Raw genomic sequence first — 27,102 nt, forward strand, 5'->3', positions numbered from 1 at the left:
TTCTCCCTCTGGCCACTGCTAAGATTTTCCTCCTGAAAAATAGTTCAAGTAACAGGACTGTGATGTGCCTTGGTCTAGGTTTTTTACATTCCTTTTGTTAGGTAGGACTGGAGTTGCCTCTGGTGTAGGGCTGACTATTCCCCAGTGACAAGGAACACACACACTATCCAGTATCAGGAGAATCTCAACACCTTTGGTATGGTGAGTGGGATTAGGCACTGTACGAGCATTGTTCTTCTTAATCCATTGAAATGGTTCTTTCCAGTGTGGGGCCATACCACTCTGAGTGCACCCAATCTCCTCTAAAGAGTTCGTTCTCTCACCTCAGGTCATTTCCTCTCTTCTGGGTCAAGTAGAAAGTTCTAGGGTTTCTGTATATGCGGGCCTCTTTTTTGTGGTTGCTCTTTACTGTGAGTTTTCCTTCCAACTTTGGCAGTAGGTGGAGGTGCATGTAGAGAAATATTAGCATGTCTACACCTATAGTCTTTCCTTAGCCAATGATTATGGGGAAAGAACCAGAATGATTACCAAAGAAAATTTGGATTCTAGTCTGATAAAATACAAGTGCCTGGAATCCCAGCACTTGGAAAGTGTAGCTGCGGGATTATGAATTTGAGAACAGCCTGAACTATGCAGCAAGATCTTGTCTCAAAACTCAAGTCTTTAATAAAAAGTCTGAAATTAGTATAATAATTTCTTTGAAAGAGTTAAGAATTATAGTCTGTGCTGAGGTTTCTGGGTATTTATCATTCAGTGGTCTCCCTGCTATTTCCACAAGCGATGTGTTACTTAGGCAGTAGTTGATGTTCAGTGGGGAGTAAACCCAGCAGTCACTGGTTCAAACTATACAGTGAAGACAAAGCACGGGACCGTACAGCTTCCAGATAATTTGGTGTCTCCTGATCCCTGCTGTGGTAACAGATAACTTCATAGTGTCACCTGCGGTTCACATGCTCCCTGTCGCTGAGATTCTGACCAGCACTGAGGGGTGGTACTGAGGGGAGGTGAATGTGGACCGCAGAGAGGAGATTGCCAGTTAATGGGCATTCAATTTTCTACCCACAGGTGCCTTCTTTATCCCCTACCTCATCTTTCTTTTTACCTGTGGCATTCCTGTCTTCTTCTTGGAGACAGCACTTGGCCAATACACCAACCAGGGAGGCATCACAGCCTGGAGGAAGATCTGTCCCATCTTCGAGGGTGAGTAACTCTGGGTCCAATTCCAGCATCATAAACTAGTGCTTATAACCCTTATTTAGGATGACTGAGTGACAAACAGCAGCTCAGAGATTAAAACAGGACTCGAGTCTCCTTATTAACGTCTAGTTCATCTGTGAGCTGCAGACTGAGGTAGTTACGCAGTCCATCAAATAGAATGAGGAGAAATGAAGGGCTGAGGCAAAGGCTTTGGATTAAATGGGTAAATGGGTGAAGTGCAATGCTATTTTATTGTATGTGTTTTAAATATGTAACAGTGATTTATTTTTAACAGGACATACTTAATCAATTAGGAAATATTTTAAAAGAGAATTTTCTTTTAAAAATTTATTTATTTACTTCTTGGTATTCGTGTTTTGCCTCCATGTATGTCTGCGTGAGGGTGTTGGATTCCCTGGAATTGGAGTTATAGACAGTTGTGAGCTGCCGTGTGGATGATGGGAATTGAACCCAGGTCCTCTGGAAGAGCAGCCAGTGCTCTTGATGCTGAGCTGTCTCTCCAGCCCCTTAAAAGAGAATTTTAAATGAGGAGAATATTTCATCAATTATTTTACCACCTTGACATAATAACTTAAAAATTTAGACTGCTTCATTTCATATTTTCTCTCTTTATAGATAAAGTTTTAATCTATGCTTTTATTTCAAAGTAATTATAGACTCACAGTGAGTTATAAAGATAGTACAGGGAAGTCCCTTGTAACATCATCCAGTTTTCCCTAATGATGACTTTGTACAGAACCACAGGATATTAGCCAAACCCAGAAACTGATATTGGCATCATCCGCAGAATTTATTCACGTTTCTGTGACTTTTCACAACCTTCCGCTATGTGTGTGCCGTTCTAATTTTTCCATGTGTTGATTCTCTGGCTGTTACTGCTACCAGAGCCCATCACCATGTCCATCCCCACCACGTGGCCATGCTCACTTTCCCCACCTCCATTCTGGCAAACCCTATTCTCTTTTCTATTTCTGTCAATCCGAGAATGTCATTTAATGTCAGGATGAAGTGTTTTTGTGATTGGATTTCTCACTCAGCATGATCTCCTTTGCATCCAGCAGTCTATGCATGCTGTTTTGTATATTAATAACTCATGTCTTCTCCTTGGTTGGGTAGTATTCCATGATACCGATGTACATCTGTTTAGCCCTTTACCCATCAAGCAACATTTGGGTTGCTTCTAGTTGGAGTGGGGCTTTATTTCACTATTTCTTTTTCCTTTCTGTGGCACTTATAGAGCACTGCTATGTAATATACATGATTTAGGGTCTGGTTTTCAGGTTTTTTCCATTTTCTGCACTGTGATCATTTGATGGTTTGTGAACTTTTCCATCAATTGAACATATCGTAATTTAGAAGTTCTTTGCATGAGTGAGGCATTGTGCTCATTTTCAATTACTTGTAAAACTTTCACATCTTGCTATCATCTCTGTTTAGAAAGCTCCCTTCCGCTTTGAAATGTTTTGTTTAGAGACAGATTCCTGGAGCAGGATCACTAGATCAAACAGATACCAGATTGCTATCTCGACCTGGGTCATTAGATTGTTTTGTGGAAGCATTAACTAACTGACAATCTCATAGACATGAGTAAGCCTTTCCCCCATTTCCTGTGGTGCTCAGATTTGAACCCAGAGCCTTATACATGTTCTACCACTGAACCTGTATAGCCCTGTAGACCATTCTAATGTCTAGACAAGTATGGAGACCACTGAGTTACAACACTTGTAAGAATAAACAAGCAAAATTTTGCCAAGAAGCCCAGTATGGGTCAAACTTCTGTAATGTTAGCCACTCAGGAAGCTGAGGCAGGAGATTGAGAGTGTAAGACCAACCTGGGCTACATAGCAAGTTTGAGGGCCCCAATTGGCTATATGAGACCCTATTTTTAAAAACATCACCAAGGTTGTAGCTACAGAATGGTACCTTACTGTGTTATTTTACACCCCTTGCTGTTAGAGGTGATGACTATTTTAAAGGTGTTCATCCAGTATTTGTATTTTCTCCTGTGTGAATTGCCTGTCTCTGCTCTTGTGGTTTTGTTTTATGTACCTGTGTGCATGGCACGCGCGTGTGTGTGTGTGTGTGTGTGTGTGTGTGTGTGTGTGTGTGTGTGTGTGTGTGTGTAGGCCAGAGGTCAACTTCAGGTGTCCTTACTCAGGCACTGTGCACTATATTTTTTGAGACAGAATTTTTCCCTGACCTAGAACTTTCCAAATAGGCCAGTCTGGCTGGCCAGGGAGTCCTAAAGACTATCTATCTGTGTCTCCCCAGATATGGGACTAGAAGCAAATGCCACCACATCTGGACTTTTTCTTTTTAAAAAAGAAAAAAATCTGGGGATCAAATTCAGGTCCTTATGCTGGCAAGGCAGACATTTTACTAACTGGGCTGTATCTTCAGCCCTGCTCTTATATTTTTATTTCAGGAACATGTCAGATTAACTCTGGGAAAATGAACTATTGGCATAGTAGAGTTAGTTTTATTTATTTTGAGACAGGGCCTCACTATGTAGACCAGGCTGTTTTTGAACTTGTGGTAATCGAACTGCCTCTGCCTCTTGAGTGCTGAGACTACAGGTATGTGCCACTATCCCAGCTCCAGTCTTATGCATTTAAAGGATAACTCAGGGTCTGATAAATATCAAAGTTCAGGCTTAACTGCAGAAGACAAGAGGAAAGTGCTGGACCAATCCAGGAGACAATTGGAAGTCAGAAACTCCACTCCTTTGGCCAGGAGGCTGGGCCCAGCACTTCTTGCTGAGGCCCGGATGGTGGCAAGCCAGTCCCTTCCTGTGCAGGGGCGGGTGGTGGGTGAGAATTTTTGTGCGGTCCTGGCCCAAAGCTTCAGTCCCTCCCCAGGCATCGGCTATGCCTCACAGATAATCGTCAGCCTCCTCAATGTCTACTACATCGTTGTCCTGGCCTGGGCCCTCTTCTACCTCTTCAGCAGCTTCACCACCGACCTCCCGTGGGGCAGCTGCAGTCATGAGTGGAATACAGGTAAGAGCGTGGCTGGACAGCCCACTTCTTTCCCCGCTTCGCTACATTAACCAGGAGCGAGGTTGCCACTGTATCCCAGGCATCCAACCTGAGTTCACGTTTTAGACTCAGAATCGGTCAAATAGATATATCAAGAAACAGAGTAAGGGGCTGGGATGGAGTTCAGTGACAGACACATGTCTGGTGTGTGAGTAAGGCCCTAGCTTCCTCATCCAACCCCCACTCCAACATGAGACTTCACCAGCCTCACAAGCAAAATGCCAAGGACTTTAAAAAACCTGATAGATTCTATTTGTGTACTATGCAAATAGAACTGACTTATTTTCTGTGTGCAGTCACTCATTTCTATCTGAAACATGGCCTGTTTGATATGTCAGCGTCTTTGTTTCTCATCTCGGGTATGATTTTAAGCTTTTCAAACTTGTAATTTATCTGTGCTCAACTCAGCAATGAGCTCTTTTGTCCGTTATCAAGAAAATTCATAGTAGCGATCAACTTCTGTGTTTCTAAAGCCACGTGAGCAGCCTAGAACAATAGAACTGATGCATTGATAGAGTCCGATGTATTGAGAGCTGAGATAACAGCAAAGCTATCCAGGGTGGGCCTTCTCAACAGCCCACCTGTGAGGATGGACGTGCTCTGTGCCATCCACGCAGCTACTGAGCACCTGGCATGCGGCCAGGGCGTCTGAGGAGCAGGACTGTGGAATCTTCACTTGAAGCACCGGCTGGGCTAGTGGCTGGTTAGCACGAAGAACGTGCTGGCCAGTGTTCTGCTTGGCTTCTCGTGGCTACATGCCACAATCACTGTCCAGGTGTCTGTTAGTGCTTCTCCATGAGACAGTATGAAGGAGCCATGGTAATGATTAGTGCGTTCTTGTACTGAGAAGCCATTTGGTTCTGAACCAGAGGTTGAGTCCCCGACTTGCCAGGTTCAGATTAGCTTTTGTTACCCCTTCAGACTCTGGCCTCCGCGCCTGTTCCTCCCAGCTCACCATGACAATCAGTGGCTTAGGGCTTCAGGCTTCCTGCTCAGGCAAGTCCTTGCCCCTCTCTGGTACCACCACCCACGCTCCACCACCTTTGTCAAATGAAAAGAGGTTTTTTGCTTCCTCACACACCAAGATGGCAACAGGCTCCTCCCAAATGAGCTGGTGTCCTCTCACTGACCTTTGACCCTTCCTGGACTCTTGTCTTCTTGCCGTTTACTGACAAAGTTGTCCTACTAGCTGGAAAGACAACGAGGCAGAGAAGTTACTCTGTCCTAGCACAAGCTGGCCGCCTACCTTGTAAGATCTCAAGAAATGCTGAGGGCCTGGGAATGTGGGTCTGGTCTAAGCCCTGTGACTGGCAATGCATGCAAGCAAAGAGTCCCACCTGCCTGGGGCTGTCACTGAGTGGCAAGAGACACTCTGCCTCAGTTAGGGCTACTATTGCTGCGATGAAACATCATGATCAAAATCAACTTGGGGAGGGAAGGGTTTATTTGGCTTATGTTTCCACATCACTGTTAGTCACTGAAGGAAGTTAGAACAGGAACTCAAGCAGGGGTGGAGCCTGGAGGCAGGAGCTGATGCTGTGGCCATGGTGGGGTGCCGCTTACCAGCTTGCCCCTCATGGCTTGCTCAGCCTGCTTTCTTATAGAACCCAGGACCACTAGCCCAGGGATGGAACCAGCCACAATGGGCTGGGTTTTCCTCCATTAACCATTGATTAAGAGAAAAAAAAAAAAAAAAATGCTCTATAGTAGTGGTTCTCAACCTGTGGGACATGACCCCTTTTGGGAGGTCGCATTTCAGGTATCCTGCATATCAGATATTTACATTAAGATTCATAACAATTGTAAAATTGCAGTTATGAAGTAGCAATAAGATAATGTTATGGTTGGGGGTCATCACAACATGAGGAACTGTATTAGAGGGTTACGGCATTAGGAAAGTTGAGCACCACTGCTCTATAGGCTAGCCTGCAACCCAATCTTAAGAAGGCGTTTTCTCAATTGAGGCTCTCTCCTCTCTAATGACTCCTGCTTGTGTCAAATTGACTCAAACCCAGCCAGCACACACACTAGAACACAGTAGAAAGGAATATAGAAGAAAGTGGTGTATATTGTCAGGCTTGACAGCAAGCACCTTTACCTACTGGGCTATCTTGCTGGCCCCCAGAGACAGGGTTTCTTTGTGTAGTTTTGGTGCCTGTCCTGGATCTCACTCCATAGACCAGGCTGGCCTCGAACTCAACAGAGATCTGCCAGGCTCTCCCTCCCTAGTGCTGGGATTAAGGGCGTGTGCCACCACCACCTGGCTAATATCTGTCTTTATATTCCCCAAAATTATATTGATGATAAAATATTAAAAAGAGTGTCAGCGTTGTATAAAATTCCAAAGTGATATGCAGTTAACTAAGAGCCACCATTCACTACTTCACATTTGTATTTCCATTTACTATTCCGCCAGTCCCTCATATTAATAAAGATCAGGGAAGTGATGCTGGGGTGTCAAACTATCACTCACCCAAGGCCACACAGTCAGTACCCTGAGAGTCAGCATTCACGCCAACGGTCTCTGACCTTGTGCTCTTGGCCACTTTGCTGTGTGACTTTCTTAGAAGGCGTTCTTAGCATCCCTCCAAGGCGGTGACTTCACCTGGGACAGTTCCCCAGGGAAAGCTTATATTTGGAATCAGCTGGCACACGGCCTCTTCTCAAGTGCTGTTGGACCACACTTTATGAGAATCTGCTAGACAAACAGTGGGGAGTCCACAGTGGGAGTGTGTGACAGTTGAGGTTGCCCCGTGGAAGGCTGCTATGTGGGAGAATGAGTGGCTGGCAGGATTCCAGCCCAGGGCCTTCTGGCCAACTTACTTTGATCCTGTTTTCTTTGATCATGCCCAGTGTTGGCTGATGAACTTTCTCCTTCTTCCCTGGGGTTCATGGGTAGAAAACTGTGTGGAGTTCCAGAAGACCAATGTCTCCCTGAATGTAACTTCTGAGAATGCCACCTCTCCTGTCATCGAGTTCTGGGAGTAAGTGAGGCCCTTCTCCCTTTTGGATGTGGCTGTGCATTCCAAAGAGGGGCCTGGGCTGGGGATTTCCTGGGGTAGCTCCTATAGGACTTAGTTCTGTAGTACCTTTACTATGATTAATGCAGGACTGTTCTCAGATGAACTTCGTAGTTCTCATGATAGAGAGTGTCCATCTATGTGCACCTATACTAACCACATCTGCATCTCATCCAGACTCTGTCCCTGAATGTACTCACCCAAGGCTTGATCCCTGACATCACGCATCCTCAGAGGGATCAGAAAGTTTATGCCTGCATCCCCTCCCCCATGCCCAGTGAATGCTCCAAGGTCACCGTGTGTGTTAGCCACACTTTAGGTCTATCTCCATCTCTGTGCAAAGGAGAGCATCACAGGTCTTTAGACAAGAGCTTGGAGGTGTCATTCTGCTGCCCATACATGGGCCCTTACAGTTGGGGTGGTTGCCTAGCATGCTTATGGCCTTGGGATCTGTCCCTTATACAAGACCTCCCCCACAAGAAACGACCACCACCACCAATAACAACATAGAAGGGAGGGGGAGGAAGGAAGGAACGAAACCCAAGAAAAAGGTCAAGGTACACCTTCTCTCTTAGGAGGCGAGTCCTGAAGCTCTCAGATGGCATCCAGCACCTGGGGGCGCTGCGCTGGGAACTGGTCCTGTGCCTCCTGCTCGCCTGGATTATTTGTTACTTCTGCATCTGGAAGGGGGTCAAGTCCACGGGCAAGGTCTGTGCTGGCAGGCTTCTTCTCCCTCCCATCCCAGGACAGCCTGCCTTGCCTAGGGGCTGTCACCCTTGGCTTAGCCTAGTCGAGGCAGGAGAGAACGACAGTCGCAATTTATGTGGCTTCCTTCCTTGATTCTGTGCCTCTGGTGGGTTCCATCCCGGTGCTCCTGGGAGACAAATGGGAGGAGAGAGGGAGGAGGGGCAGAGCCAGAGGAACTCTGATTTGGAATCTCCAGTGGGTGTGAGCACCTTGCACATCGAACAGAGTCATGGGTCCCATTCCATGAGAGAGTTCAGTGGCTAGAGAATGTTGTTAGACCACACACCTCACAACGATTCTCAGCCAGTTCAAGAATTTTGACCTTTCTTTGCCCTAGAGTCTGAAGTGGAGCGTGTGTGCGTGCGTGTGTGTGTGTTTGTGTGTGTGTGTGTGTGTGTGGAGCTCATAAGTCTTCTTTCCTAATCTGACCCCCACCCCAAGGGATCACATGGCACAGACATTTGCATCCCAGACACCGTTGCTGTAGTTCTAAGCACTTGTGTGGGCAAACGCTTGTGTTCACCCAGCGACCCCAGAGACACGGGATAGCACGGAGGGCGGGGCTGGAGGGAAGGAGAGGTGAGCTGTGGTCCAGGGGGAACAGCTGCGAGGCTGAGGGAGGAGCTGGAGGGGAACTCCTTTCTGTGGGCTGGGAGCTCCTGTGTCAGTCAGACCCGCTGTGGGAGCTCCAGTGTGCTCCTTTTCCCTCACTCCATCCTTGTGTCTGCTCTGCCCGGCCAGGTGGTGTACTTCACGGCCACATTCCCTTACCTCATGCTGGCAGTCCTGTTGATTCGAGGGGTGACGCTGCCTGGGGCAGCCCAAGGAATTCAGTTTTACTTGTACCCCAACATCACACGTCTGTGGGACCCCCAGGTGAGAAGCTGCTGCAGGGCCACCATGTGGCTCTGGGGGTGCTTGAGCTATACCGAGTATCTCAGCTCCTAGACGGCCCCCAAAGTATCCTTGGTGACGGTCCTTAGCGTAGTAGGGGTGGGAATGCTCCCTTCAGGAGATGTGTGCCAGCAATTGCCTGGGGTCATACAGTACCCGCCACTGTTCTTTCTTGGTCTACAGCTGCCCAGGGAACCCAGGGCACTTGGGACCCTGGCAATAATCCTTAGGGACTACAAATACCACTAAGCACTTTTACTGACAGGCTGCGCCCCTTTCCCCTCCCTCCTCATTCTCAAATTCCACGTCTCCTCCTGAGCTCCCTCCCTTGTCTCGCCCCCCTCAGCCGGCCACCCTCTTTGCCCCGTGGTGCCCTCTCTCGGGCCAAGTGACCTGACCCTCCAGCCTCTGCTTCCTGCTCCTCCCACAGCAGCTGGGCTGGTGTCAAATGTTCTGTCAGTCATCTCTTTTCCTTCGGGCCTCCCTTTCTCACTCCACCACCGTGTCCAGGGAGGAGCGCTGGAGGGTTGTGTTGCTTTACAGTGAGGGAGTGTGAAGTGGCCTGATTGGGAAGCCCCGGCTTCTGACAAGTGTCCTCTTGGCAGCCATTTTTGAAGGCCGGTCAAGCAGTAGGGTCGAGACTGCTACCCGGCGTTACACGCTGCCTGCGATTCATTGGCTCAGAGGGGGAGGATGTGTCTAGGTCGGTGGTTTGGGGGGGACTCTGTATCAGCACAAGGACCCCAAGGGGAATTGAGGACAAGTGACTCCCAATACCTAGAAGACTGTTGGATGGCTTTCCAAGCAGTTAAAAATAGCAAGGCACACTCACTCTCTGTGAAGTTGCTGGAAGATGGTAAGGGATGGCACAGGGCCCCCAGTCCCCGCTGGCCTGAGGCAACGCTTCTCCGTTGGGCAGAATTGGGGTTGATCCAGAAGCCGAACCATGCCCAAGCCTTTCATCTCATCTGGAGGGACTGCAAGTCTTCTCAGGGCAGCCATAGCTCCCCGCAGCCAGGCCAGCCCCAGAGGAATCCTCTCACAAACTCCAGCAGCCTGGGGCCTGAGTCTTCCTGTGGGATCTAGGCCTTTCCTTCTCCTCTCTGGGTTCTCACAGACCACAGAGTTGCAGGCCACTATCAAACTGCTGCATGGGGTGCTGGGACTTGGTCGGGCTGTGGCGCCAAAGCTATAGGACCAGAGCTGTTGAAGCTTCCAGGACTTCCGGGCCCCAAAGCTGCTTCACTGTGCAGATAGGCAGACTGTAGGCCCAGCATTTCTGCCCCATGGTTTGCAAGCCTTTTGTCTTTACCTGGAACCAATGGCTGTGATGGGTAGTGGACAGTAGGCAGGCTGGGGCAGGCTAGGTAAAGTCAGGCGTGGATCCACCTTGCAGAAGGGGCCCCTTAAGGTTCTAGAACAAGAGGTAGGTCTGAAAGACCAAAGGAGCCCAGTGTTTGTAGCTCTGTCCTAATCAGCTATTCGTAGCTAACAACTGTTACGTCCCTGGCACTATTAAGAGGTTTATATGTCTTATTTTGGCCAATCCTTACAGCATATGAATGAACTACTCCTGTTTTATAGATAGAGGAACTGAGGTCTAGAGGCCCTTAAGATTTTGTGGTATTGGAGAAGACCGTAGGGCATCATGTGTGCCAGGCCAGCTCTCAACCCTTGGGTTTTAAGACTGTCTTGTCTTCACATGTGCAACTGGAAAGCAGGTCTGGATGGCGACAGACCGCACAGATTTTCTGATCTCTTCTGGAAGGCGAGGTCTCTGTCTGCTCACCCTGGCTTTCTTGTGCAACTCCGTCACCAAAAACTATCGAGCTGCATCCTGTGTCAGGCCCATGCTAGGGGCAGTGTTTAGTATATAAATTTCCAGAAGTCATGAGTGTGGGCTAGGCAACCTTCAACTCTGGGGGTTAATGAAGATGTGTTTGGCTTACTGAACGCTGAGCTCCTGTTGCCCATCCATCCAATCCCCAGGCAGCTCTAGGCTGCACTGGGAACTTGCCTGTTCCATAGGCTTTGGGGCTGTTGGCAGGGGGCAGTTTCAAGGGCAGCTGGCTTGTAGTCCCATGTTGAAGGTAGGTCCTTGTCATCTGTGAGCTGAGTAGTGTCTGCAGGGTGGAACATCCTGCTAGGCCCTAATTGAATGTAGTTGGCACTCCTTGGGGAGTGTGATAATTCCAACTGGTGTTTGCCTGGCACTTAAGAAAGGTACAGGATCCCCACTAGGTAACACAAAGACTGAAGGCATCTCTCCCGCCAAGAGCAGAGGCAGAGAGCCAGGGGAGACTGCTGGGTTCCTCTCTCATTTCCGCCTCTCTGCCAGGCCTGCTGTGTCTGGCCAGGTTCCTGCTGTTCCCAGGCTCCAGGGCTCATGCTGAGAATTGGCTCTTAGGAGCACAGCACCTGCTTTGCTCACACCATGTGGCTCTCCCTCATCAACTTCTTGTTCTCCTGAACTTCATCTGAAGAGCAGGGGCAGGGAGTGGGGGGTTTACTGTCGGTAGAACCCTGTGGAAACTTCTGAACCCCCACATGTTGCAATTCGTGTGAAGTGTGATGTTGTAACCATGGATCAAAACTAATTCTTTTTTGTTGCTTTGTTTTTGTGTTTTTGAGACAGGGTTTCTCTGTGTTGACCTGACTGTCCTGGAACAAGCTCTGTAGACTAGGCTGGCCTCAAACTCACAGAGATCCGTCTGCCTCCGCCTCCCAAGTGCTGGGATTGAAGGCGTGCGCCACCATCCACCCAGAAACACTAGGTCTTTATTTTGGTGTTGTCTATTGAGAGCCGAAGCAAAAGCTGCTCAAATGTGCCTATCTCCTCTGCCAGGTGCCGAGCCTCGTGGTTGAATTGTTTTAGTCATCAAACGCATCCCCAGTCAGCTATCAGCCTCATTTGATAGATAAAGATGTGAAAGCTTAGAGAATTGAAGCGACTTGTTGAGAAGCTGAAGCTAGTATGTGAGAGGACTAGGTCTGGTCTTGAGTGCTCATTTAGCCTCACCCTCCTTCATCCTCAATCTTTTCCAGAATATCTTAAAGGCCAGGACTCACGTAGCCCGCACTAGCCTGGAACTTGCTTTGTAGTTAAGGGTGACCTTGAATTCTGATCCTTCTGTTTCTACTTCCCAAGCGCTGGGATTACAAGGCGTGTGCCATCATGACCATCGGAAAGCCTATAGATTATTTGAGTTTTAAGGGCTCATTTTAAAGAATGACTCTAGGGTAGGGAGTTAATATTTATACATATTAGGCATTTTGCGTACATTGTTTTGCTATTGGACTGATTTGATGGGAACAGGATAGTTCAGAGAGGTTGAATCAAGTACCAGTAAATGAACAGCGATGGGGCTGTCTCACTAAGGCTGTCCTGTTGAAAGCCATTGCCCTTCTAAGAAAAACAGGCATTTATCCACAAACATGGAGGTTGAAGACATCGTTCCTGAATCTGCTCTCTTCTCTCCCCCAAAGACCTCTTTTTGCCCACACTCTACCAAGTGTTTTTCATATTTCTTTTTTTTTTTTTTCTGGGTCAGTCTTCTGGCCCAGCGGGAGACATGTCAGAGTTTTGTTCTGAGACCCAGGGTGCCTGGAATGATCAGGATGTGGTGGGGAACACAACAGCTCGCTCTGTGTGTTGCTGAAGCCTCCCCCCACCCCCCTCCACACCCCTACCCCAGCAGGCTTGATGGGCTGCAGCTGCACAGAGCAAGATCTGCCAAGTTCACAGCCAGAGGGCTTTCGTCAAAGGCCGCATCTGACCCTTGAGCTCTGAACTCTCGCCCTCCTGTGTGGCAGTTTCTCTCTTCTCACTGACCTCCCTCCAGACGTGGCCTATTCGGCTCCCCTGTCCCCAACCCCTGCTAGGTGAGGCAAACAGCCAAGCCGTGGTTTCTCTTAAGACTTCTTCCCAAATCCAAGTTCACAAATATGCATGGTCACAGGATGGAGCCACCGCCTGCCTAGGGGCCATCACAGTATCTCTGCAGGCACACAGGGGTGCCTTTGTAACACAGGGCCAATGCACTGTGAGGATGGGGCCAAAGTCCAAAGTTAGTGAGGCTTTCAGGCCTTAATGGTCTGTTTGGGAGAGCGCGAGCAGCTGGCATTGACTGCTGTCCCATTAACTCAGCCCTCTCACCCCCAACCCAGGGATTCCTCCTCTCCCTGTCCAGACTCTGTCCCTTGCTTCAAAGTCCCGCTCTTTAAGCGGCCCGGACTCTATGGAGTCAGGAAAGAATAGAACAGATCAATACGAGAGGCTGTACTGTGTTTCCCTGAGATGATTAGGACACTCTTAGGAGAGCAGAGGACCTGGAACATCTTGAAGGAACAGCCACATGGGTGGCATCACTCTCACGTGTCCTTGTGGTCTCCTTAACCCTGTCCTCTGCTTGTCCAGCTGCTCAAAGAGGCTCAGTCCATTACTTTTCCCATTGCAATTGCCCCTCATGGTTATCTGGTGCCTTCTACCTCGAGGGCTGTGGTCTGGCGGGCTCTAGCCCCTTCCCACAACCTCTACTCTGCTTCCTGCTGCTGCTGGCTTTTCCCTGGAGGGAGTTCTCGGTGAGCAGAGAGGACAGAAGGCTGTCTCCCCCTTTCCCTGCCATCTCTCTGTTCGGTCCATAAGCCTGTTGAGACAGAACTATAATAAGAGAAGGGGATAAATGGTCTGCATCTGATGCCACTTTTCAAGGACTATTCGACCGTGATCCTATAGCTGACTGTTAGCATCGCCAGGGAGCTTTGGAAAAGTTCTGGGTTCTCCTCCAGCCTGTGAGACTCATTGTCTCAGCTGTGGACGTTGGCCGAGGAGCAGAAGTGATTCTTAGTAGTCAGCTGCCCTTGGGTCCCCTAGACCCCCATCATGTAGGACTGAGTATGATGTGAGAGTGGAGGGTGGGGTGAGGGTAGAGCAGGGAGACTGAGGATAGTGGTTATGGTTAAGGAATTAGGGAGGGGCAGGAAGGGACTGGGGAGCTATGGGGCCAGAAGGGGCACCAGAGGTTGTTATCTGTGGAAGGAAATAACAGGAGGCAAGAGGGCTGTGGCCTCTGGAACCCACCTCCTGCAACCCTGCGAACGGCTTAGTCCTGAGCCTTGGTGTTCTTTCTCGTTGGGATATTATTCTAGCTGTTAGATCTAAATCACAACATGTAAGGCTGGGTCAGCCAGCTGAGATAACAGTGACAGCCACAGTGAAGTTTAGATGGGGAAGTCTCTGCTGTCCACTTCTTCCTCTGGACTCCTGTGAGTGGAGGACTATTCTCTTTGCTTGTGAGACATAAAGGGTTGTGGAACAAAGCTCTAGGCTTGAAATGGCTTTGCTATCATGGCCACATTCCTAGAAATGCCTTCTCTACTGGTCACATTGCCATGAGACCCAAGATAAGAGGGCACGAGGCAGAGCCAAGGGCTTAATAGCCATGATTGAATACCTGATACTAAGCTCTAGACCTAGAGCATCCTCCAGTCCTCCCCATCATGCCTCTGTTAGTCTTCTTTGAATGCCCAGCATCTGTTCCATCCTGTGGCATCCCCAAGAAGCTCCATTTAGGAGCCCAGGATGGTGGGCCACTCGGTGAGCAGTGGGAACAGGGTTGCCACCACCGCTAGCTGGGACCTGGAGCATGCCCGTGTTCTCCCACAGAGACCTGCATGGCTTTCATACTGTTCAGCTCCCTCCTTTCCCTTGTGTAGGTGTGGATGGATGCAGGCACCCAGATCTTCTTCTCCTTTGCCATCTGTCTGGGGTGCCTCACGGCCCTGGGCAGCTACAACCAGTACCACAACAACTGCTACAGGTGATTCTTGCCTCCTGCCAACCTAGATCAGGGTGGACTGCACTAGCTTGTGCACCTGCTCCGTCTGCATCCTACCTTAGCACCCCAAGGCTATGGAGAAGTCATAGAAGCTGGCTGTAGGCTGGGCAGAGGATTGCTTTTCAAAGGGGAGGTCAGCTGTGATTGGCTGGAAGACCACATGCAGCGCACAACCTTCCCTGGCTTATTAAGGGGCTCATAGGTGCAAGAGAGCTATACCAGCAAGGCTGGACAATAATTACTAATGTTGTGCAATGGTGACCCAGTCTTGGGGGCTCTACTGGGCAAATGATGTGTCCTTATATACTCTCACTTCATTGTCTAGGTCGACCTCCCAGACACTCCTCTTCACTTTATGATGTCTGTCTCCTGGTTCATACTCAGGAGTTTCAGCCAGTTTTAATATTACCTGAAACATAGCCAAAAATCCTATTGTGCATTTCAAGATCAAATTGAGATGTGTAAGAATTATTTGTTATTTGTGATTATCTATGCTTAAACCACCTGGGCTCATATCAGAGTGGCCCTGCCCCCAGACGTATAGTAGCAGTGTATCAGGGTGGAGGGGAGAGAGTGGCTGGAACATCTAGTGTTTTCCCTCTGCGTGGCATCGTTCTTTCAGGACTGAAAGAATGTTTATTCCACATCCGAGCCAGTCAGGGGTCAAAGGGGCTGGAGGAGGGGTACACTTGACTAAGTTCTGCCAGCGAGCCCCACCTTGGTCTCTGCAACTGTGGAAGAGGCTGTGTTCCCAGGGGTTTCTGTTAGCTCCTGGACAGGAAGCCCAGGCTTCTGACAGTTCTCTTCTGACCTAACCGGATGCCTCCTTCTACCTGCACCCCACAGGGACTGCATTGCCCTTTGCATCCTCAACAGCGGCACCAGCTTCGTGGCTGGGTTTGCCATCTTCTCCATCCTGGGCTTCATGTCTCAGGAGCAGGGTGTGCCCATATCTGAAGTTGCTGAGTCAGGTGAGTGTTCTGGGGAGGCTGAGAACAGGGACACCTTTGGCAACCAGGATCCAGAGTGAACGCTGAAAATCTTTCCAGTTTGAGGGCATTTCAAATTTGTAGAGCAGGGAAACCTAACTGTATGGGTCTGGATACATATTCCCAAATGAAGAAAACCTCCCAAGCATCTTCAGTAAGGGATACCGAAGCAGTGTGTGGTACAGGCTGTGTAGCACATCTGGCTTGTACTCGGAGGTGTAAACCATGTGAAAACTGATAGCAATACTATCCTGGCTCTTCTAGCGTGGGAACTGGGTCCAAGGTCACAGGGTACCCTTGGCTTATCAGAGGACACTTCCCATGGCTTAACCAGGCTTTGGCAGGTGAATTTGTTCTTGCCACCTGAATCAGCTTAGACCGGCAGCTATTTCACGGTAAACGCGTCGGTGGGTTCTTTTGATTCTGGTTCAGCCCTGCCGGGGACAGAAAAGGCTTTGGGGGTAGCCACAGCGAATTGCAGGCCCAGACCAAATCCAGCCCCGGGTATTCCCTTTACCTCAATTGTCAGCACAGTGAAGCAACTACCCTTGCCTGCTCCGGTTTTCAGCAGACCCCCCCATCTTCTCTTACTCTCCTTCAGGTTAGCTTCACAGATTTGTTGGGCCTGCCAGCCCCTGGACCTCATTCTTAGCTTGAGACCCTTGATTTGAGGCAGTAGATCTGGGGGTCTAGAGCCCTTGTTGGACCCAACTTTCTTCACTGCTAGGGTTTCTAGGTTCTCTTCTTGCCATAATACAGTAGGGTGGTGCCTTGGACACTGGGGACCATGTAGAAGTTTGGGTGGCATGTGTCAATATGTGCTAGTGATGACAACTTTGGGGGGCAGTTTCTTCCAGCTCTGTCATTCCATGGCCCCATCCTGGGAGGCCCTGGGGTTGCAGAGGCCTGGAGCTGGCTCAGGCTCTGGGCTGTGTTCCTCTGCTCCCGCTGTAGGCCCTGGCCTGGCTTTCATCGCCTACCCTCGAGCCGTGGTGATGCTGCCCTTCTCACCATTGTGGGCCTGCTGTTTCTTCTTCATGGTTGTTCTCCTGGGACTAGATAGCCAGGTATCAAGGTGGCCACTCCAAGTCTGTGGGATGCATGGGTGTAGAGGGCAATGGCTGAGTTTACACCCTGTGAGTCTGGGGATAGTTGGGGACTGGATAGATGTCAGAGGTGGATCCTTTTCCAGGGACCTGGAGGAGCTTTCAGGGTGGCGTCACCTCACACCCACATATAGGGATAAGTGCTCTGGGGGCCCGAGGGGGAGGCTGCTAGCAGGAAGGAAGCTGGAGCTGGCTGACAGGCTTGCTCTGGGAGCTCTCTTTCCCCCACTTTCTCTTACCCTCTCATTCAGTTTGTGTGCGTAGAAAGCCTGGTGACGGCGCTGGTGGACATGTATCCCAGGGTGTTCCGTAAGAAGAACCGGAGGGAAATCCTCATCCTTATAGTGTCTGTCCTCTCCTTTTTCATTGGACTGATCATGCTCACAGAGGTGAGAGTCTGGGAGGTTAGATGGGGACCTCATTAGGAGCTGAACAGATAATGACGCCTGCTGGGAAGGACCACAGGATAGGCCTCCCGGCTGTTAGCCCCCACAGAATGAACGGCTGCGACAGAGAACATATGGAGAGAATGGATGGGAAATCTTAGAATGGGAAGGCTAGCTCTCTGGTGGGATCCCAGGCTTCCCAGGAATGACCTCAAAGGGAAAGAGGTATCTTGGGGATGGGTGGTCTTCTTCCAGTGTCCCACTGGAGAAGACAGATGACAGAACCCATCAGCTTGACTATCCTTCCTCAAAAGACTGGACACACTGCCTGGAGCCTTTGGGTCTAACCCCAAACAGACCCAGGAGCAACAATACAGCTCTCTGTTCGTGTTCTCCATCTTCCATCCAGAAGCAGTGATAAGAAACAGCTGTTACCTATGGCCGTTCGGGGCTTCAGGCCTTAAAGCTGTCTTGTCTTACACTACTGTCTGTGAGCCTCACCACCTCTGTCCCGCTGTGAGGCACGGGATACAGAGGTCATAGGGGTCGGCCCTTCTCTGCTCCCTCCCAACGATCATCTCCCACGCAGGGCGGCATGTACGTGTTTCAGCTCTTCGACTACTATGCAGCCAGTGGCATGTGCCTTCTCTTCGTGGCCATCTTTGAATCCCTCTGTGTGGGTTGGGTTTATGGTGAGTGGCTTCTGCCCCGGGCCCAGAGCCCAGCACACCCTTCCATGTCGGCACCCTCAGACAGAAGGAAGACATCTGCTGCTCACACCCACATTTCCTGTCACAGCTGTGCCTAGAGCACTTGAAGGGTCCGAATCCTGTCCTGTCCCAATGCTTTAGCGGCTTCAGTGTTTCTTCCCCTGATGTTGTGTATGCCCATGAATCCTAGCTAACCGCTTTCTCCCAGCCATGCTTCCAAAAGGCAACTGTATCACTTGTCTGGTTGTCTGTGCCCGACCTAGTCTGCTTGGCTCCATCCCAACCCCTCACAGCCTGAAATGTGTCTTCTGTCCTGTTTCCTCCCCCCCCCCCCCCCAACAGGAGCCAGCCGCTTCTATGACAACGTTGAGGATATGATTGGGTACAAGCCGTGGCCTCTTATCAAATATTGCTGGCTCTTTTTCACCCCAGCTGTGTGCATGGTAACAGAACTCTCAAGGGGTAAAGGCAGGGGGCAGGGTGGAGGGGGATTGTGGTTGCAGCGGAGTGGAGGCCCACAGTTCCTTAGGCCTTGGACAGCGTCTTAGATTTTCATCCATCCTCTCACTAGGTAAGATAGGAAGAGAAATTCCTCCTTTCCCCTTCACAGAGCATTCCCCTAATCACAGAGGGATTAATGGAGGTTCAAGGCTGTCTGATGAATTTACCAATAGCACAGCTAGAAGCTGATGTCCCAGATAGGACCGGAATGCAATGTCAGGCTGCTCAGAATCATGCTTGTGAGCACAGCAGCAGCTCCACAGAGTGCTCAACACACACACACACACACACACACACACACACACACACACACACACACACCTCAGCGACACACGGGAAAAGCTCTACACTCACTTTGTAGACAAAACAGTCTCAACGGGTGAAGCACCCACAGGATCTAGGATGTTCCGGAGAGTCAGCATTTCCCGAAGCTCCTGCCCTGTGGCTGATATGAACTGGGAGGGCAGAGGGAGACTGGAGTCCTCATGGCTGACTCTGGGTGTGGGAGATGGCGCACAGTTATGTCCTAACTAGAGCGGACTGAGGAGAGGGACCCAAAAGAGCCTTGCAGTGACAGGGGATGTACACTGGAAATAGCTATCCAGGAGTGGACTTCAGAATGTGGGTGGAGCTTGGAGACTGACTGACCTAGATAAGCAGCATAGCCTGCGGGAGAACAGCCCCTTCCAGGCAGCTGTGGGGGGGGGGGTGGGAAGGGGCGGGCCCGCGGGGTGCGGAAGGCACCCGGCCTCAACACCGACCTCTTTCTCCTCCGTTTCACTCCAGGCAACCTTCCTGTTCTCCCTGATCAAATACACACCGCTGACCTACAACAAGAAGTACACGTACCCATGGTGGGGGGATGCCCTGGGCTGGCTCCTAGCTCTGTCCTCCATGATTTGCATTCCTGCCTGGAGCATCTACAAGCTTAGGACTCTCAAGGGCCCACTCCGAGAGGTAGGAGGAAGGCAATTGGGGACAGGAACCTCACTGGATGAGTAGGTCTCAGATGGCAGGCGGGTTGTTTCCCACGGGAGGGAGATGGTGTATAAAGGGACGCCCTGCCTCCAGCCTGGTGTGGGTACCAGGGCTCCAGAGAAAGGGTACTTGGGAGTCTTACAAAAAGGGACCCAGAATAACTGCAAGAGTCACACGGTGACGCTGGGGTTGGCAGCTGGAAGCAGGTTTACGGTAGGGAAGGCAGACGTTAGTAATGAGGGACACTGGTGGGCACCACTCCTTTACCATGACAACGATCTCACTGTCTTTTCAGCGGTTCCGACAGCTGGTGTGCCCAGCTGAAGACCTTCCCCGGAAGAACCAACCAGAACCTACTGCCCCTGCAACACCTATGACATCCCTCCTCAGGCTCACAGAACTGGAATCTAACTGCTAGAGCCAGGGCCTTTGACATGCCTGTGAACCTGGCCATGGGGACAGCTAGAGGAGCAGAGGGCAGAAGCACCCCTCTGTGCGGGGGCAGATAAGACAAGGGGGGTATTTGGGACCGACCTTCTGAGCTGGGTCCCTACTATCATGACTCCCCTCTTCCAGGGTGGTCCAAACATTGTGACATGTCCACATCAGCAACACCCCTTTGAGGCAGTTTGGGAAGCCCTGGGGAGGTGAAGGCCTAGCTGGTCACTGGGCCCTCTTCCCTCCATGCCATTAAATCCAACTTCCTCCCATGACTGCTTGCCAATATGCCTGGTTTCTGCCCTCTGTTTGTGCCTTGCCGCCCTCTTCATGGTGAAACTGTGGCTCTCGGGTCCTGCCTCTTCCTAGCTCACCATCCTTACTGAGTTTTTATTGGTTCACATAGCAGCTGTGACTGCTGTGGTGGGTCAGGGAAGACAATGATGGGGCCAGACCAATGTCCTCCATCACACATTTGAATTGAAGAAAGCTGCCCGCCCCCCAATCTCTCCACGCTTTCCTGAAGTGTCATGTGTGGTCCTGCCTTGCCCCTACCCCGACTCCCTACTACTGCTCCACCCTCCTCCCCCTTGTCTCCATCATAGGATTTAAAAAGGGAGATGGAAGGAAAGACAAAGGGGGCCAGGTCCTGGTTACAGTTTCTTCCTGCCCACATGACTCTTGTGGCGTGCCTGCCCGCCCTGCTCATCAACACTGTTGGCTGTGTGCACCCATGGGCTGATGCAGGTTGAGGGAAGGTGGCCAGCTGGGCTTTTGCAGACCCAGATGGCTGTAGAAGGGCCTTGCAGAGGAAGCCCTGCCCAGACTCTGCCAGCAGAGGGATCCACTTCCTTCAGACAGCCTCATTCTTACCTAGCCAGAGGTTTGGACACAGGGTATTGTCACTTCCAGATGTGACCACAAGGGGGTGGCACTGTCACGTGCTCAGCCCTGAGTGTCAGCCATGAACCCTTAAGGCTAGGTTTCAAGAGAATAGGGCAGAAGGCAGGCAAAGCTCTAGGATGTTGCCTGGAGGCTAAAGCAAGGTCCCAGGTGTGCCTTAGCAACCGGCTGCCAAGGGGGGTGGGGAGGAGCGTGGTTGCTGTTGTGTGTCAAACGTGGATGAAGTGCATTTCTCCCCATCTAGCGCAAGGTTTACCTGGGTCCTCTGGTGCTAATTGACTCCACTAAGTGTCCTGTGACTCTCTGAGCTGCTCAGGCATTCCAGGCAGTTTCTCAGCTTTTGACATGTCAGTTTCAAGAGAAATGTAACAAAATATTTTCCAGTTTTCAATATTCTGTCTTGTGTCTGAAGAGTCTGTAAAAATCAGGGACAGTGGTCTTCCTGTTGTGGGAACATTGATTCTTTCTCCTAGGTGCCCTGGATATAGGCTTGGCCACAGTCCTGCAGGCATAATGTGCCCAAACCCAGGATTCTATCACCTCACATCTCCATCCACCTTACCATGTTTCTAGAAGACCCATGCTACAGTGCTGTGCTGTATTTACCACACATATGGGCAGAACCGGAATCCAATCCATTCTTTTCTTTTTTTGAGACAGGGTCTCACTATGTGACCTTGGCTGGCCTGAAGCTTGCTTTGTAGAGCAGGTTGGTCACTTGTCTCTGCCTCTGAGTGCTTGGATTAAAGGTGTGCACCACCATGCCTGACCCAGAATCAGTTTCCTTGATAAATAAAGTGCTTTGAGGGGGAGTCATGGAGGGTGACTGGGGAGTCCACTCTGACAGGGAACTTGGGTAGGCTATTCTGAGAGTATGCTATCTGCCTCTCTGTCTCCTCATTTGATCAAAGGTTTATACATCTGCTGAGGAAATGAGGTGGTGAGGTGATGGTGAGGTGAGTCCCACTCATGAGAGTCACAAATGGTGAATAAATGGTGTGAAAACCATGTGTTTTAGCTTAAGAACCAGGGAGCTGGTTCTGTCTGTCCCTGACTTGTGTTTACCTCATGACATGTCTTGGTAGAAACTCCTTGAAATTCATGCTCATTTTTCTGATGTGGATAACACTATGTCCCCCACCCACACAGGCCTATTACAGGGCTCAAATTAAGTCAGGGGTCCAAGGGTTCTTAGTACAGTTTTGGGGATGGGTGTGCAGAAAAACACTGGCTAGCCATGTAGGACTGAGGTGGAAATGTGAGAAATGTGGCTGGTTGTGGGCAGGGTTGGCCGACACTGTTTCATTTTTGCTTTCGTTTTGTTTTGAGACAGGATCTCAGTCTTAGTTCAGGGTGGCCTTGAACTCACAGAGATCCTCCTATCTCAACTTCCCAAGTGTTGAGATTATAGGAGTGACCATGCCTAGGTACGGTCAGGGTTGGGAGCCATGGTACTTGGCTTTGGCAGAGGGGAGCTGGAGCGGAGGAGAACTGTGTCTACCTGGAAGGGCAGAGACTGGATCCTTCAGTACCCCGAAGAAGAAAGCAGGGCAGGAAGGGGAGGCCGCACAGTTAGGTAGGCAGGCAGGGGAGCCTGGAAAGTAAGAACTGATCTCTGAGAGAAGAAGGAAGAAATACTGGCATCTGAAGATGCCCATGGCATCAGGGAGGCACTTGCTAAGCATAAGCCCATGAGGCCACCTGGAGACTTCAACTACCCAAGTCTCAGACCTAGGCATATGCACATAGCCCCTGATAAGCCTTCAACAGTGTGCACGTATGCACAAGCTCATCCAGACAGCCTTCTCCACAGAGGCTTACCATCTTTTTTGGACCTTAACTCTCATACTCCATAACTTAGGCAAACTAACCTGTATGACCCTCAGTTTTTTGCTCCTCTGAAAAATGCTAATACTGCTAGTTACTCCACAGCATCACCAGACTCCAGCAAAAGCAGCTACCCAGGAATCACTTTGATAAACCTTTCCATGTACCCCATCAGTGGCTCTCCTCATAGTAGAAAAGCCCAGGAAGCGTCCAAGACAGTTCCTACCTCTTAGTCTCGGGAAGAAGGATGCGCATTTATGGAGTTCAGTGAATTTGTTAGGAGGTGAGGAAGAAGTAGCCCCAAACAGCCTGTGGTCCAATGTTCCTGCTCAGCCCTGGGGTATTGTCCAGAAGTGGGGCTGGAGCTGTTCATGTCCTGTTCAGTCCCTGGTTCCAAGTGATCAGCATATGCTGCCCTAGCAAAGGGGATGAGTATGATCATTTTCTCCTGCAGCTGCACCCTTCTCCTTCCCTCTTTCCCTTCCTCTCTCCCTCCACCCATCCACCCACCCATCCAATACAGGCCATGTATTAAATGCTGAGACAGCAGCAGAGACTCATGTGATGCGATTCCTGCTCATCAGCTGTTCATGATCTGGGAAAGGAGCGTGTGAGAGTGGAACCCAAGGCACAGGTTCAGATCCCAGCTCCTTCACTTACTGTGTATGGGCACAGGGTGAATTGTTTCCCTTCTAGTCACCCCAGCACCCTACTCAGGAAAAGCCTTTCGTATCCACGACATAAGGCTCCTAAGGGAGGCAACACGTGGTATACCCAGCCTGAGCTAAGAGCTCAGAAAATGGGCTCCATCCGGGGTCCCTATGAGCATACATGGGGTCAGAAAATGATAAATGCCAACGGGTTTTCCTGCAGCGAGATTGTATATCCATTTCATCTCAGCTCTGGACAGCACTTTGCAGGTGTTTGCAAAGAGATGATCTCTGGCTTCTTGAGTTTCGATTGCTCTGAAAAACAGGAGGGTGTTGGTGTCTATGGACATTGGATGAGCTTGGTTAGGGGGAACCAACATTAAGATGAGGAGACAAAGGTCTGAGGTAGCGGGTAAAGATGGGAGAGGATTAGGTAAAACCAGACTCTACTCACTGGGCAGAATGGGGAGAGACTGGGCCCCGCAAAGCTGGCTACTTTGTTTTTCACAGACTCTGGTGTCTCCTGTGCATGAAGCATGAGGAGGTCACGATGGTGGGTGCAAGGACAGAGCAGACCCAGCAGGGCAGGCTGCGGCGTGCCAGCTGAGCATGGCAGGAGGTGTGTGGGTTCTGGCAGGCCATGACTTCTTCTTCCAGAGCTGCTCCCCAGCCCCACTTCTGGTTTTGTTGAGGTGAGGGAGTTGAGAGTCGGACTCATTCTGGTTTTCCTTGATGGGGGACCTGAGGGATGGTGAGTGGGGTGCAGATGGAAAGTTACAGACTGCCAGCCTCACTTCACACCCTCGACTGCTAGGAAGTTCTGGCAGACGAAGGGGAAGTCCACAGAAAGGGAAATCTCCCTTTCTCCCCCCAACTTCCCCTGTTTCCACACCACCCGGCACTGAAGAAGCTTCTCGATCTTCCCAGAGGCCTCACAGGCTTTTTCATATCCATACTGTGAAGACACACACAGAGCCCTGTTTTGGAAAATCCTCCCATCAAGGCTGAGCGGGACCACACATTCCCCGTGTGGATTCACACTTGACAGTTGCCAGGCTGTTCCAGATGAGCCTTTGGTGTGTGGCTTAGTGATGCCCAGAATCAGAGTGTCTGGATCCCCAAACCCCCACCAGAGCCTGCAGCAAATATTGACAGCTCCCTTTAAGTACCTCTGATTTCCTAGGCACGGCCATGCTGACTTTAACCCTTGCAGCAGCCCTGCAAACCACACACCATCCACTTGTCCAGAGTGGGAAACAGGTTCAGAATCTCCCTTGGCTGAGAGACCATGGTAAGGGAGGAGAGGAAAGCCAGGATGGGTGGGCTGTGCCCTGGATGCTATTTGCATTTTCCTTCCTGAGATATGCAGGCTCTGGAGCTTTCTCTAGGAAAATCCCAAGGAGAAGGCAGTGGCTGCAAAGGTCTAGGGCTTTGCTGGGGAGCCACAGAGGGCAGGTACTCGGTGGAAAACTCCAGTGTGTGATTCACCCTCCTCCCATACCCTCGTCACTCCCCTGCCAAGGTCCTCAGTGTCCAGCCTGGAAGTTGGTGGCTCCCATCCCACTGCTCTGGTAAGAGGACCTGTACCCTGCCTAAGAAGGAGCCAGTATTAGGGGTGGAGGTGAGAGGTAAGAGGCTGGGAGCAGGAGGAGAGAGGTCAGAGGTAAGGCTGCCCAAGGCAGCAGTCCAGAGGCTCTGGGGGTCTTGTCCTGGACAGTGCTTACTGGGAAGACACTAGTTAGGAGGGAGGGAGCTGGAGGGATAGAGAGACAGGGTTAGAAAGCTTGACTTCCAGAGGGTAGATGTGTAATTCTCATCTATAGACTTTTCAGTCTCTCTTGTTGCTTGTGGTGTTTCTCTGTTCTCTCTCTGTCTCTCTCCCCCCTCTCTCCATCTCTCTGTTTCTCTCTGTCTCTCTGTCTCTGTCTCTGTCTCTCTGTCTCAGGACCACAGGGTGGGGCTGTGGCAGGGAGGGGCAGGAGAGCTGAAAGTGAGAATTCCTCTTCCAGGTCTGGAGACACTTACTCACTGGGGAGGGAGCAGGAGCTCTGGCTGAGCTGAGAGCAGGTGAGTGAGAAGCATGTGGAACAGTACTCAGAGTTCCACAGTGTCTGCACCCCTAGGTCTGGAGGACTGAGGGCTCCACCAGAGGCAAGACCTGGCAGAAGTGTGTCTGGGCAGGAAGCAGGGAACTGCGGTCCCCCGAGGCCACAGGGATGCTATGCTCCCCGTCCCCACCACCATTCCCGCGGTGGAATTGTTCAGGGGACAAGCTTGAGTCGCAGGAGAATCCACAGTTGGGGAACTGGCCCTGAGCAGTGGGTGAAGGAGGCGGGTCGTCTGCCTGCCAGGGGAGGGCGGTCAGTTCCCAGAGGCAGGAAGGGTGAGTGGATGGATCTGGAACTAACTAACGGTCACAGGTTGGGGGCGCCTGCTCTCAATCAGCCAGGGCCAGCAGCCTGAGCTCCTCTTTGAAGGGGAAGCCACGTGGGCTGGGACTGGGGCTGAGGAGGGGCCAGGGGAAGATGTGGGCTGCCACTGTGGAGCCTAGCTGCCTACCAGGTGTGAAGGGCTACGAGGAGCCAGGCTTTGGGGCCATGCACACAGGTATGTGTGTGCAAAGGGACGTGACGGAACAGCACCAGGGTGTGCAGGGGTGGGGGCTGGTATGTGGGTATGGGCTGGAGCGGGGCTGGGTCTCTCTTGTGCTGGGATGGGGGTGAAGGTGTATGAGCAGAACCCTAGCAGTATGTGGGGGGCAGGATTTCTAGAGTGCATCCTAGACCCAGAGCTGACTTCTGTCTAACCTGCCTAGCTTTGAGAGGAGAGTTAAGACTGTACTTTCTAGTCCTCTGAAGACAGAGCCCAGGATATGCTCAAGGGCACCCAAGTATGATGAAGTCCCTCCCCTGCCCCTCCTCCGCCCCAGTCTGGCAAGGCAGGTGGGCACCCTGTAGAGCTCAGCTGTAGAGGAGCTTGCGAAGGGGAACAAGTTGCTTTTGCTGTCACTGAATCATTCCTAGCAAACAGACTAGTGGAAGGGCACTGTGGGGGCGGAGCTGTCCTTTTGGATTTGTTGTTGTTGTTGTTTTTGTGAGACAAGCTCTGACTGTGTGGCTGGTCTGGCCTGGAATTTAACCATCCTGCCTCTACCCAGAGTTCTGGAGATCTCAGGCGTGTGCTACCCCACTGGTCCCTGTGCTTTTACAAGTAAGGAAACGAAAAGAGGGCTCTGTGTAGCTTGCTTTTATGGCTAATGTCCTCCTGGACATTTTCGTCCCCGAGTCTAACTTAAATGTCCAGTGCTGTGGTTTCAGCCCTCTTTCCCTCCGCTCATTGCGGCTCCGGTCCCTCTCTTCTCTCGAATGCCTTTGCCCTCATTCTCTCTGCCTCAGTTTTCCATTCTTACCTATGATACACGTGCCTCTCAGACGTCTTTTGAGGGATTTCTGTTTATTTTTACGTGTATGGATGTTTTGTCTGCATGTATGTCTGAACATTACATGCATGTCTGGTACCTGAGAAGGCCAGAAGAAGGATCCCCTAGGACTGAGGTTATAAGCTGTTATAAGCCACCGTGCTGGGAATTGAACCCAGGTCCTCTGGAAGAGCAGCCAGTGCTCTTAACTGCGGAGACTTCTCTCCAGCACCCGTCTTTTATTTATAGAAAATTCATGCCCATGGCCACTCATCATCTCTGGTTCTCGTTTTCTTTTCATCCTTGAAAAAGCTCAACCTCAGGCCTGGACGGGGTTCTGGGTTTGCTGCCCTGACTCCACTTTCCTCCATCATTCCCATCATCCATTCCTTCATTCGTTCCTTTTCCCACCAGCTCTTCCCCTCAAGCTCTTGAGATTATC

General features: G+C 50.6%; 2 protein-coding genes across 4 annotated transcripts in view; both read left to right on the forward strand.

The window, feature by feature from the left end:
- Window positions 1-20,137, forward strand: part of Slc6a13 (solute carrier family 6 member 13) — a 36,372-nt gene extending 16,235 nt beyond the window's left edge. Inside the window, exons 3-15 of the mRNA XM_036181821.1 lie at window positions 1,066-1,200; window positions 4,077-4,217; window positions 7,156-7,240; window positions 7,852-7,984; window positions 8,765-8,899; window positions 14,633-14,736; window positions 15,601-15,725; window positions 16,698-16,810; window positions 17,101-17,238; window positions 17,825-17,927; window positions 18,288-18,388; window positions 19,233-19,403; window positions 19,720-20,137. Of these exons, the coding sequence (XP_036037714.1) occupies window positions 1,066-1,200; window positions 4,077-4,217; window positions 7,156-7,240; window positions 7,852-7,984; window positions 8,765-8,899; window positions 14,633-14,736; window positions 15,601-15,725; window positions 16,698-16,810; window positions 17,101-17,238; window positions 17,825-17,927; window positions 18,288-18,388; window positions 19,233-19,403; window positions 19,720-19,842 (1,607 nt within the window). The 3' untranslated portion in view covers window positions 19,843-20,137. The remainder of the gene's footprint in view (window positions 1-1,065; window positions 1,201-4,076; window positions 4,218-7,155; window positions 7,241-7,851; window positions 7,985-8,764; window positions 8,900-14,632; window positions 14,737-15,600; window positions 15,726-16,697; window positions 16,811-17,100; window positions 17,239-17,824; window positions 17,928-18,287; window positions 18,389-19,232; window positions 19,404-19,719) is intronic.
- Window positions 20,138-24,613: 4,476 nt separating this feature from the next.
- Window positions 24,614-27,102, forward strand: part of Slc6a12 (solute carrier family 6 member 12) — a 23,939-nt gene continuing 21,450 nt past the window's right edge. Inside the window, exons 1-2 of one of the 3 annotated variants that reach the window (XM_036181018.1) lie at window positions 24,614-24,813; window positions 25,252-25,309. The gene's annotated coding sequence lies outside the window, so the exon portion shown is untranslated. Of the gene's footprint in view, window positions 24,814-25,232; window positions 25,310-25,602; window positions 25,850-27,102 lie in introns of those variants that run through there. The other 2 variants (XM_036181019.1, XM_036181020.1) reach the window with 2 other exon arrangements.

Source organism: Onychomys torridus, chromosome 3 (genome assembly GCF_903995425.1).
Source record: "Onychomys torridus chromosome 3, mOncTor1.1, whole genome shotgun sequence".
NCBI lineage: Eukaryota > Metazoa > Chordata > Mammalia > Rodentia > Cricetidae > Onychomys > Onychomys torridus.